The sequence below is a fragment of the Marmota monax genome, unplaced genomic scaffold (assembly GCF_021218885.2).
Source record: "Marmota monax isolate L192 unplaced genomic scaffold, Marmota_monax_Labrador192_F-V1.1 WCK01_AAM20220418_F8-fsc00017, whole genome shotgun sequence".
In the NCBI taxonomy this organism is placed as follows: domain Eukaryota; kingdom Metazoa; phylum Chordata; class Mammalia; order Rodentia; family Sciuridae; genus Marmota; species Marmota monax.
The window spans coordinates 19324660-19338301 of NW_026695241.1; the positions used below are offsets into that span (position 1 = coordinate 19324660).

General features: G+C 42.5%; 1 protein-coding gene across 26 annotated transcripts in view; it reads right to left on the reverse strand.

Moving 5' to 3' along the window:
• Ttll5 (tubulin tyrosine ligase like 5) overlaps positions 1-13642 on the reverse strand; it is a 265849-nt gene that overhangs the window by 88865 nt on the left and 163342 nt on the right. For 6 of the 26 annotated variants that reach the window (XM_046440809.2, XM_046440814.2, XM_046440812.2 and 3 more), the window contains one exon: positions 10082-10185. The exons of the other annotated variants lie outside the window; for them this stretch is intronic. In XM_046440809.2, coding sequence (XP_046296765.1) covers positions 10082-10185 — 104 coding nt within the window. The remainder of the gene's footprint in view (positions 1-10081; positions 10186-13642) is intronic. 26 annotated transcript variants of the gene reach the window in all.

Sequence of the window (13642 nt, forward strand, 5' to 3'; positions counted from 1 at the left end):
AGAGAATCTGTGTATCGGAATTTCATTTTTAAATGACCTCTTTAGGCATAGTGAAGAAACTAATTTTTTTTTTTTTTTTTAACTTTTGACTCTGTTCCTTAAGACAAGGGCATACTCTACCTTTTTCTATATTGAATCTGCGGAGTTATATTGAGATTGTTCTTCTGCAGGAAGAGTTAAAGCATGAGACAGTATTAGAAATACTGAAAAGCTCAGAAATGATCTGGAAAAGCTATGTGAACTTGAACTTGATATATAATATTAGGTCAAAAGCACAGACCTATATGAAATTATCAGTGCTAGCTGATCTTATTGCTTGACAACAGGATAAAAAGACTTTAAAAAGCTTGAAATATTTTGCTTACTTGAGAGGATGAAAGGCTCTTGGGAAAGGATTAAATAAATAATCCAAGAAAGAGGGGGAGAGAGGAGGGGAGGGAGGGAGGGGAGAAAGGGAGAGAGAGGGTGAGCACGTGTGTGCAAATGTGTGAATATGATTTTGTTTGCATGAAAACCAAAGCCAGGGTTAGTGAGAGAAATCTGGAGCAGTGGAGGCTTTCAGCCCTGGAGCCACACCACAAGTTCGTAACTAGACCAAACCAGACCGGGAGGCAGCATCCTAGTGACCTAGAGCTGGGATCTGGAACAAGACTGCTAGGTTCAAATCCTGGCTGTACCACTAAGAGCAACATAGTTAACCTCTCCATGCCTTGGTTTCCTCAGCTGTGAGATGGGAATAACCGTCAACCCTACCTCTCACAGGCTGGCCCCAGGATTAAATGTGATAATGCTGTAAAGCATATGCTGGCACGTGTAATAAATGTTAGCTACTGTTAACATTCTTCTTATGGAAAGTGAAACCAAACCTTTGGTTGGGATGGGAGTGGAGTGAAGACAGTAAGGAACAGAGGTGAGCAGTTCTGTTACTTCCCAGAAAGAAGAGAGGCAAAGAAGTTTTTTGATCCCCTATCAAGTACTGTGTCCATGTGGGGTAACCAGGGTAATAAGTGAGGGGAGTGAAACGAATGGATCCAGGATGTGTGATCAGGAGGGCAAAGTTCACTTGCCAATCTCACCTACCAGGGACAGGTGTGGCGCTGCAGCCCTGCAGGAGGGGACTCAATGGTGGAGGCCTACTGCTATCAGCCAAGCCAGCTGGAGAATAAACTCAGGCAGGGTTCTGGCTCCTGCAGGTAAGTGTGGGTTTACTAAAGATATTCATCACAGGGAGGGCCAAGTATTGGGGCCCTGGAGCACTGAGGACTGAGAGGGATCATCACACTTCTCCTCCTTCTCCCCAACCCCAAGCCTAAACTACCAGCAGTGGCCACACCCCCTTCCACGTTTGCAAAATGAAAAACAAAAGTGATTTTTTAAGGAACAAAAACAATGTATTCTCAATGCCTTAAACCTGAGAAACAGAAAAAAAATTCTAGAACAAAAGTCATGCATGACCCAACAAATAAAGAAGCCTACTATAAACATTTGTCAACATTCTGATGCATAGAGTGATTCTGAATTATCTGCCTTATAACCTGCTTTTTTTTTTTTTTTCATCTAGTGATAGCTGCAAACATTTTCCCACATGATAATATTCGGGTTTGACAGTTCTTATTCCATTGTTAGTCTCTGTAACACTTACTAAACCCTTAAGCTCAACACTTAAGCCTTCGTCACACTTGAGTTTTTGAACCCATGTGGAAAGGTCATGTTTTTTCTTAAGATTCATCATTCTAGTCTTTAAATTACTGCAAACCTGATGTCATCCAAAGTTTTTATTATGTCATGAAAATCCCACTTCTTATCATCTGAAAATAGGATTCATGTCTCTTCTACATTCAGGAGTGTCCAACAAATGGTAGGCACCTAAATAAATATGAATGGATAAATGAATTCATTGATAAAAATGGTGAACTAGTGAGCCAATGACAGGAACTTACTTCCCAAAGTTACACTGATTCATGGTTTGGGTATATATACCCATTTAGTTAACAAATATTCTTAATGATAGCATTATTCACTTTTCTCTCTTGTGCTCACAAGATTTCATTATGTCTTGCTGAAACTCAGTTACAGTCATTCTTTTTTAGTTGCCTGATCTTCTCTCACTAAAGTAATTCTACCATGAAGGCAAATGAGGTTAGTCTAGCAAGACTTATTTTTTTCATTAATCAATGCTATGTTTAAGTGATTCCCTTTCTCCCTCTCTAAGGCCTGCCAAACCATTGGTTTGCTAATCTATTAGATTTGGGCCTGAAATTGACAGCTTAATGATATATTCTGCATCTAATTTATCTCTCTCTCTTCCCTTCCTTTCCCAGTATATGAGCTCCTGCTTTGCACATTAAATTATCCACTGAACCACTATCACAAACACTAGAAACATAAATCAGGAATTAGCAATCATATGAACTGCTCTTCTTTGGACACAGCAATTCAACAGAGAAAATAAGAAAGCTTGACTCCTGATGAGTTTCACTTTCCTTGATGAATTAAGAGTTTGGGACAACGATGTGCCCTGAAAACTAAAACCCTAAATAAGAAGAAGATGTACATCAAATAGGACTTGAAAAATTGATCTTTCCCCTATTGTTTACTATATATCTTAGCAGAAAAGCTGAAGGCAGACTAGAATGACAAATTAAAATAAGGTGACTCAAAATCAACAAAGGAAAAAAAAAATGTCAGAAGATACTAAGAACATGTGCAGGATCCAAGTAAGATATCAAGTTTGAAACACAAAACTACAAGCAACTGAGAAGAAAACTTTCCAATGATTCATTTAATAAACAGATTTAAAAAAAAAGAAAAAGAAGCAGTAGTATGGGTGAAAAGATGTCGGGGGATATTCTGACTAACTGTACTTTGATTTTACTAAATAATTATGTGACAGTGTCATAAATTTAGAAGAACACACTGAGGTATGTCAAAAAGCTAGGATCTGATATGCCTGTCCTTTAAGAGTACAGTGCGATCCCAGCCAGCTGGACTTGACAGTGGATGCAGAATGCGAACCAGACTTAGGCTGTCTCCACACCCCTACCACTCCATGATTGATGGAATGGTCCCCAGGAGGAGGAAATAAGGACAAAGTTGGATTTCTTAGTACATCTGGCAGAGACTCTGGGAGCTAGCTTTATGGAACACAAAGCTAGATATAAAACCAAACCTCTCCAAAGGTTAAGTTCATAGCACTGTTCTAGAAGGCAATTTTGGATCCTGGGAGACGGCCAGTTATGTAGACTCCTTGGTCCTTTATCTATTAGTTTTCTGGATCTGAAAAAACAGACTGATCCTTAGCCTTATGAACAAGAAATGTCTTTGATCCAGCTCTTTATTTTGGCATGACCAGCATACCACATGAAGCCCAAAAAATGTAGCTGTGAGCTAAAAAAGAAGTGAGCGAAGAGTGACCTTTAAGAAAGCCAAAGGAGAACTCCCTGACACCAGTCCATTCAACAGTGAAGGCCGAGTCCAGCTCTGGAGGATTTTTATCAAATAAAGGGAAAAGTCTGATGCCTTGTGACAATAATGGAGGCACAGACAGGCACAGCTGGCCCCTGTAAAACTGACGGCCATCACCTTGCTTTCACAGCCTGTAGAAGCAAGCCAGGAAAAGCTTTTAGAGTGAAAGCTAATGTGCAGATTGTCCAGGGCAGCTGACGTGCCAGTTTCCAAGAACATCCACACCGAATCCTAGCCGGGTTCAAACCCAGTGCACACAAACAGCCTGCAAAGTGTCACCGTTCCTGCCCCATCATAGCAGCGGGGCTCCCTTCACTTCTCCCCTTTTCCCAGGAAGCGAAACAGCAGGCAACTTGGCACAGTCAAGGCCACAGCTTTTCTGGCTCCAGGAACCTGCCTCTGTCCCCTCCCTGAGACAGCCAAGGGAAATGAGAGGCAACTCCAAAAACTCCACCCTTCTTCTTCTTCTTTTTCTTTTTTTTTAAAAAAACCTTTCCACCTGTCCTTTTTCTTTCCTTATAACTAAAAATGTTTTTAAATAGGGACAATACTGGGAAATCACAAGAATGGAGATTTCTTTTTAAAAAGCTATACGGCCAAAGTAGGGGAAATAAAATGTACACTTCTGGTCGAGTCTTTTTCCTCTGGCAGTACAGACATAACTGCTACAAGGAGCCCGTTCCCGAGCTACCTTCACATACAACCTACGCAAACAGCTAGCTCTTCACCACACTAGGCCCACGGCTTAGTAACCATGGCACATGTTTCTGTTACACCACAGGTAAACTGAATTTGCTCAAGATGAACTAGAAGGCCTAGTCCAAGGTCACGGTTGGCATGAAATAGAGGAACCTGTATTTGATAGGATCAGACCATGAAAACACACCATCCTGCACCTCAGCACTTGCACTGAATACCGTGTCATTGTCAACCCCAGGACAGGCAGCAGAACAGAGAACAGTGTGAGTGCAGTCCCTGGAAGAGCAGCAGCAGCAGCACCCTGGAACTTGTTAAACAACGACAACAACTGTGTCTCACTCCACGCCTACTCTGGGGTTGGTCCCAGCAAGCTCATCAGAGGATTCTGATACACCAGGAGAATCACTGGTAGGGTGATTACAAGTACAGATTCCGCCTCCTCGTTGCTGACTTTGAATCCTGAGTGCCACTGAGCAACTGTGTCATATTGGGAAAGTTATTTCATCTCCCCTGGGCTTAGTTCCTTCATCTGTAAAATGGGTGATAATAATACTCAACTCACAGAGTAGCTGTGAGCACTAAATCAGCTAACACATGTTAAGGTCCTAGAACACTTGCTGGCAAAAGTCAAAAATAGCTATTAAATGAATTGGGTGCATAAAGCAATTAGTTACTATTATTTGTGTTATTTTTGAGTTTCATGGGCCATAACACAAAGTTCTCACAAACTAATATAAATTCTTGTATCCAATGGTAACTGTGCCCTCTTGGTATAGAGGCAGATCATTTTGGGTATGAATATGATAAAAGTAGAAATAGAGAATTTGCATTTTAGGGATTGAATTAAATATAAATCTGTATCTGTAAAGCTCAAAATTCAGACACTACACTTGCTGATGAAAAAATGCATGATTCATCTGTATGTCTGTCTTGTGGCCTAATTCGCCATGCACCAAGTCCATAAATGATTTGGAGGCTAACAGGGACATCTTTCATTACCTCTTCCTTTTCACACACACAAAAAATGGTTTTCATCTAAACGCTACAGCCATTAAACCAAATATGCTTGCTAACCCAGAGCTGAAATGACACATGACAGTTAAGAGACGTGCTGACAAACACCTGTATGACTAGGCTATTGAAAGGAGCCAAGAGGACAGAACAATCCATGTTTCCACCCGCTCAGAGTCAACAGAGATCTACTGTATAACTACCCATCATGTAAAGTGGCCATTTGGATGGGCCTGACCTGCTGGGTCAAATCTATGAAAGAAAGTTATATCCAGAGCCAGCAAACAAAGCAAGGAGCAGTTTAATCCAAGTTATAAATTCAAGACATATATTTATGGTCAGCTTCTCAGGTTATTGATGTTTTCTGTCCCCATACAAAGCCTTCTATGACACTGACCCTTATGAAATGTGGACAACTGCACAAATCCATAGCCTGGGATGAAGACATCATGAGGCTGAATTGTATGGCTCCAGCTACTACATTTCTCTTTACTTGTGTCCACAAAAAGATCGTTTCTCATTCCACCAGGGCTGGTTTCAGAAATACTCCCATCTCCCTTCGCACGTCATCATCAATAAACAGGTGTAACTAGTCCAGGATGCCACCGTGAAAAGACCAGTGGTGACCAGGAGGGATGTTGAGAAGCAGGAGATTTCACATCAGAAAGAACTGGTCTCCTGCACCATCACTCACTTGCTGAGTGACCAAGACAAATGGTGACCTCTCTGACGATGTAACCACTCATACACGAGCAGAACGCCGTCCATGTTACAGCCATGTTTTCAAGAATAATAGGATGGATCACACAGAGCCCAGAAGCTGGGTGCTCAATTAATGTTAGTTAATGTTAGTGTCTTTTCCTTGTCTTCCTTTTGTTACTCTCTTTAACAAAGAACCCAATCTTATTACAAAATTAGGAAAGTGAATATCCCATGGTAGGGTACTTTAAGCACTGCGGCAGCCACGGTACTTCAGCACGTTCTGTTCCAGTCTTGTCCCAGTATGTTGTGATTGCTGCTGGCCACTGGACTAGGAACAGGACACTAGCTTTAGTTTTAGAGAGCAAGAGGAAGGGAACAACTTCCTAAGGAAGGCTTCAAAGCAGATAGGACATTTTACCTGGGTCTCCAAAGGTGATCAGCAATCCCAGGCAGAAGGAAAAGCAGTGAAAAGAGCAGAGAACAACAGGAAAGCCAAGGTGGCCAAATGGAAGGAGTTGGGGAGGGTGCATAGATGCTGTCTCTAAAGCTGGTAGAGAGAGAGCTCTCACACATTCCGAAATAGAAATGTCACTGGTCAAAACTGCCATTTAAGCACAGCACAGCACAGTAGCTTTAACTGGGATGTCCATGAACTCATGAAGAAGTTGCTGTCTAAAGGATTAGAACCATTAAGGTTTGGGGAATGCAAAGGGCACAGGTGAGTGTGGCGCAGGGTGGACAAGCATGTCTTTCTAATGTCTGATTCCAAGGTGAGCTCTTAAGATACCTCTTTTTTTTTGTTTGCCTCCAGGCCAACCTGTTGAGACAGCATTATTCCATTTTACAGATAAGAAAATTGATGCTTAAGGCTAAATACTTTCTACAAGTTCACATAAGAATTAAGCAAATAGCTGTTTTTAAACCTAAGTCTGTATGCCTCCACAGTAACACTGAACAGAAAAATCAGAACTTAAAACATCCCTTGCCAAAGACTTTCTAACAAACTACTCTTGTTGTAAACCTTTGTTTTAGAATACTAAAATCATTCAAATATCTACACAAATATATTCAACTGAAATTTGATAAAGCTCCAAAACCAATAGAATGGAGGAACAATAACCTTTTTAAGACACTTGTTGTTAATAAATGGTGTTGGAAAAATTGCATGCCCATCAGCACACAACGAACCACAACCTAAATCTCATACCACCTATAAAATTTAACTCGGAATGGATCATAGACACCCAACCACAAAATCAGCTCAAAGATGACTTAAAAACTTTTACAGACAAGAGATGTTTCACATTTAGCTGTATGTAATACGAGGATCATGATAAAGAAGGGTAGGTGTTTTTCTTTTTTTTTTAAATATTTCTTTTACTTGTTCACCTTTGTTTTTACTTATTTTCTTTTACGTGGTCCTGAGGATCGAACCCAGGGCCTCGGAGGCGCTAGGTGAGTGCTCTACTGCTGAGCCACAACCCCAACCCGGGTAGATGTTTTTCTTGCTTTAATCTCAGTGAAGGCTTTAACAAGCCAGGCAGCACAGTGGCGCATGCTTGTGATCCCAGCAGAGGCAGGAAAATCACATGTTCAAGGTCAGACTGGACAATTTAGATTTGGTTCAAACCAAAAAAATTTTTAAAAGGCTGGGGATGTTGCTCAGTAGTACAGCACCCCTGAATTCAATCCCCCAAACTGCAAACAAAACAATAAATGACCTTTAACCTTGCTAGAAGGTAAAGAAAATGAGCCAACTGGGTCACACAGAGGTCACGCAGCCCGCACAGCTGAGCATCATTGGCTCGCCAGTGCTGTCTGCTCTGTTGCCACCACTGCCCTACATTCGGTGGCTGTCCCTCTGAAATGGGAAATACTTGACACACACAAAAACAATCTTTTCTTTCTAGTGTAAGATGGACTTTGAAAGCCACGTGGACAAAGTTTGAATCTAGATGGAAGTGAAGAGCCAGCTGAACCAGGAGCTTCATTCAATACGCCCTTCCTTGAATGAATGGCTGGACCAAGAGGCAGATGACTGTGTAAGACATGGAAGTCACAGGGTCAGGCAAAGCCCTTCATCTCTGAATGGCCTTTACATCTCTGTTGCAGTGGCAAGAATGGATAACCCAGAGAGACTAAGGCCCAAGACTCCAATAATGCTTCCACTTCCCACTGGCATAGAAGACACCTCAGCTGGAGGGCTTTCAAATAACGGACTATTACCAATGGAAAAGGACCGTCTGCCTGTCATGTGAGGGTTCTCATCTCCTTTTAAGTTCCCCTTGAGACAGCAAAATGAGGAGATACCATCATGGTAACTGGTAAGCCAAGCAGGGGGCCTGCTGTTCATAGGAGAGATTCTGGTGCACAGAGAGGGGTCTGAGCAGGCAGGTGCTTTACTCTTCATCCTTGGCCTTGGCCTGCCTTCTTCCATCCACAGGGGCACGAGGGGCACAGAACCCGTCTGTGCACCAGAACTTCCTCCCAGCAGGCACTACCTCTGAATCTCAGTTGAAGGAGCATCCAGGCAGGGAAGGGTTAAGGTGTGTCCTGGCTGCTGGCTCTCCAGTATTATCACTTTGAAAAGCCGCAGCGTTTACAGGAAGAGTGTGAGAACGCCATGGTGTGCCCAGCCAACATTTGGTTCCCATTACCGTGAATAATCTCTTTCCTCCCTCCTCCCAACCCCCACCTTTCTCTGCTTTTTCCACATTTTATATTAAAAGTACATCCAACAGTTTTCTTCCTTCTTAATATTTTCCTTAAGCTTCTTTCACTCAGTTTTCTGGGTTCTGTGACTTTCCTGGTTATTCATTATTGAGGGAGGGAGGAGGATTAGGCTCCTGGGTGAAATTGGTAAAAAAAAAAAACAGAACCAGGAGAGAAAAGCACCTAAGAAGTGTGAGGGAAAGAAGATGCAGATTCGGGGATGCTTTCTAGCTTTAATGACATAAGAACAAGCCCAGAGAACCCTCCCCCTCCTGGCTGTCTTCCTGTCCCAAAACACCTCTAAGGTAATGTATCTGAAGACAGGTTCTCCTCTTAATTCCTTTATCAGTAAAAATGGGAGGTAACTTGTATACAATGGTCCAGGTAATAGCTGGAAAGGTCAATGGCAGGCCATGCAGGCCGAGGACAAGGAAAGGACGTGCTTCTGCCCTCCAGACTGGGAGTCGGGGATTGGGACGCCCTTCCTGTAGGCCAATTTTGACAGTAACTATAAAGATTCAATGTGAACATATTATTGATCCAACAATCCCACTTCTAGAAATTTGTTCTCCAGAAATAGTTGCACATGTGCACAAAGATATATGTACAAGGGATTCCCTACAAATGCACCAGCTGGCTACACCTGAGCACTCTTTAATATTTAATAAATATGGTACACTCATGCTCTGGAAAACCACATGGTGGCTAAAAATATTTAAGTATGTTTATTTGAACAGACAAAAAAAGATGGAAAAGAAACCATAGGAGAAGACACAACAAAATATACAAATCAACCTTTCAATGCAGCTGTGCAGAGAAGACTTTACTTCTTATAGCCAGTATACGTCAGACTACCATATGATGTAGTTACATGAATGTGCTTCCTATGCAACTAATTTTTAAAGGCATGGATGTAAATATTTCAGTCTATCGAACATAAGATAAAATAAACCTGTATAACCCACTGTCCTCCTGGTGTGCAGCCTGTGCAAAATGTCCTGAACCAGAAGAAATTTGAAAGTTGGGACATTTCTTAACTTCACAACATATACCAAGTCTGACTTAGGGAAGCAGAAAATATAAACAATGACTGGGGGAAATCCCCAGAAAGTCAGATAGAATGACAGTGAAATGGAGAACAGAGAGAAGAGATGATGACTTAAGAAGCCCCAAAGTTTTTGAGGATGTAGCCACGATAATGACAACAGTGAGCACTGATCTAACAGAACATTCTACTGCCATCACAGGAGGAAGGGCATGGTGCAGGGCGAGGGCGTAGAGTGATAAATCTCCTGAACAAAAAATTTAAAAATGGCAGAACAAGCATGACTTAGAAATATAAGGTAAATACCAAGAAACTGGTAAAAGAAAGTTGAGAGTAGTTCTACCTGGATCATGGAAATGAAAGTTGAGTAGCATTGGGGAAAGAAGGGCAAGGGATTCCATTGTCACTATAAACCTTCTAGAATTACTTCATTTTAAAACTGTGCACCTGAATTACTGTGGGAGCCAACCTTCATGATGGGTCCTGAAGAGTCCCACCTCCTGGTGTCCGTCCATATCCCTGCAGCCTCTTCCATGCTGAATGGGGCTGGCCTAGGTTAAGCACAGGACGCCACATAAGGGCAACATCTGAGAAACCCAAACGCAAGTGCTAAAGCTATGAGAACACACAGGGCAAAAACTGCATGCCATGGGAGTTGGCCAAGTCTACTTCTTGGCCATGACACCAAAGACAAGGCAACAAAAGAAAAAACAGATGTGTACTCATCAAAATTAAAAACTTTGTGTATCAAAGGTTGTGCTGTTGACAGAGTAAGAAAGCAACCTATGGAAAGGGAGAAAATATTTGCACGTCATACATCCAATAAGGGATGATATACACAGAACACCTAAAACAACAGCAACAATAAAACAGCCATTAAAAAGCGGGCAAAGGACTTGAATAGATAATTTACCCAGAGAGGATATTCCAACGGCCAACAAAACCATGAAAAGATGCTCCGCATCACTATTAGGGAAATGCAAACCAAAATGCAAACCCAAACTCATACCCACCAGGATGGTGACAATCAAAAAGACAGAAGTGTTGCCGAGGATGTGGCACTGTGGGGAATGCAGAACGGGTACAGAAGCTAGAAGAAGCAGTATAGTGCTTCTCTATTCAAAATGGGAATTGTTCTTCAAGAAAATACCAGTGGCAGAGATGCTATGGGAAGGCCCAGAGGTCCAGGAAGTAGCCAGAGCAGCTTCTTGAGAGGGTTGGCACTGGCATCTGGGGCTAGGGCTGCAGATGCTTGGGCCCAGGCCTGAGATGGCAGAGGCAAGCCTGAAGACAAGGAATGACTCCCTACCACCTTGTTGGGCTGCCTGGTCAAGGACAAGATCATCAAGAATCGGAGGAGGTCTACGTCTCCTCCCTGAGCATGGAGGATTTTGAGATTATCTTCTTCCGGGCATGCCCTCTCCAAGCTAGGGTTGAAGACTAGGTCTGAGTAAAACCATGCTGGACGATACACCAGGTTCAAGAAGTCTGTCGCTATGGGCACTTCAGGGTAAGTGCTCCAATGAGGCATCCACTGCCAGTTGCAGGGCCATCATGCTGCGCAGTGAGCCTACAAGGTGGCTGCAGCTCTGTGCTGGGGATCCTTACTCCCACCCCCAAAGGCACCAGCAACATCTCAGCCCCTGTGCCCAAGAAGTTGATGCTGAGGCCACAACTGTTGCACTTCAGCCAGGGGCTGTGCTGTTCTACCTGGCAACTTTGCCAGGGCCACCTTTGATGCCATCTCCAATAGGTATAGCTATATGACCCCTGACCTCTGGGAAGAGACCACATGTGCAAAATCTTCCTACCAGGCCATGGAGTAAAGACCTACAACTGAGCCTCTGGGCAGGGGATTCGAAATCCAGCTAGTGCCACCACAAAGAGTTTTTATGTAAGAAAAATAAAATTAATTAATCAAGCCTGAGAAAAAGAGTTTATCACATGATGCAGCAATTCCACTTCTGGCTATGTACCCAAAATAACAGAAAGCATGGACACAGATACTTACATGCCTGAATCATATGGGTATAACCATTCACCACAGCCAAAAGGCAGAAGCATTCCAAATGCCTAGCAGTGGATGAATAAGGAAACAAAGTATGGCACATACATACAATGGAGTATGATGTCCTTCTTAAAGAGGAAGTCAATTCTGACACATTATTATATAGATGAACCTTGAGGACATGATGCTAATTAAGTGAAATAAAGTCAGTCACAAAAAGACAAAAGTTATATAATTCTACTATGAGGTGCCTAAAGTCGTCAAATTGATTAAAACAGAAAGTCGAATGGGGTGGCTGGGGTTATGGCTCAGTGGTAGAGAGCTTGCCTAGCACTTGTGAGGCACTGGTTTGATCCTTTAGCACCACATAAAATAAATGTATAAAAATGCAATAACATTAAAAGTAAGAAAGTAGAATTGTAGTTTTTGGGGACTAGAGGGAGGGAAGAATGGGGTGTTAATGGGGAAAGAAGTTCAGTTCTAAAGGTTGAAAAGAATGATGAAGATGGAGGGCAGTTATGGCTGCAGAACATGTGAGTGTACTTAGTACTGTTAGAATGGACATCTAAAAATGGTTAAGACAGCAAAGTTTATGTTGTATTTTATCATGTTTTTAAAAATTTTAATGGCTAAAAGGTAAATTTCATGTCACATCGATTTTACCACAATGGAAAAAAAAATTAAATAAAAATGATGACATGTGACTTCCAGGGCTAGGTCACAGAAGACATTTTGGCTCTACCTTAAATCCCTATTCAATCACCATTCTGTGGGGATGGGCAGCTGCTTGTCATGAGATCACACAGGCAGCATGGTGGTGAAGTTCACGGGCCTCCTGCCTACAGTTAACATGAATTCATCATCCACGTGAGAATGACCCCCATGGAGGCAGATCCTCTACCTTAAGTAACCTTCAAGTGACTGCAGCCCTCCTAGCTGATATTGTAACTGCAGTTTCTAGAAAAAACCTGAGCTGGAACCAGCCAGCTGCTTCTCCACTGCCAACCCACAGAAACTGAGACAGTAAATGTTGGCCATCTTAAACTATCAAATGTAGGACTATTACATCCCACAGCGATAGGTAACTGATGCAATTAGATAAACATTTGAAAAGGGAAAGAAAAGTCAGATTCAAAGCATTGTATCACAGTGGTCTGCTCTCCTACCAGGGCTTAATTCAGGGTACATTTTCATGATAGTCTATTGCTGGGTTATAACACAGCTCTTCACAAAAGGAAAGAGGCTCTCATTAGCTCTGATTGAGAAAACTTCTCAAGCATGTAACATTTGATCAGTGTGTAAAATATATTTGACTACCTTTTGGGGGTTACCAGGGACTGAGTCAGGGCTTCCTGCATGCTAAGCAAGTGCTCTACCACTGAGATACACTCCAGCCCTCTAACTACAGATCTATCTTTTTTGGTATATGATGGGGAACTACAGGGGATTGAACTCCGGGGCACTCGATCACTGTGCCACATCCCCAGCCCTATTTTGTATTTTGTTTAGAGACAGGGTCTCACTGAGTTGCTTAGTGCCTCACTGTTGCTGAGTCTGGCTTTGAACTTGTGATCCTCCTGCCTCAGCCTCCCGAGTTGCTGGGATTACAGGCCTGGGCCACCATTAATACAGTGTTACAGCTATGCTTGTCAAACAAAATGCCTAGCCCACTGACTCCTGTGGCATGGTGTGGAGCTGGGTACATTTGCAACATTTCAGGAAAAAAGTATAGCATCAAGCTACAGACCACATGTTTATTAGAATATGAAGATACCTGGGGCATGAGTGCAGTGAGTCTAGTCAGGGCAGTAAATAAGTAGTGCTGCTCAAACACCCCACAGTCCTGCAGGGATGCCTCATAGGCACTGGAGACAATGCTCTGCCTTAATATTGATTCCACCAGGTAGAATTCACTGGGTTGAGTATTGTTTTGAATCGTTTGGTCCCTCTGGTTGTGCTGATCTAATTTTAAGTATGTGGAAGGATGACAACTGCTGAGA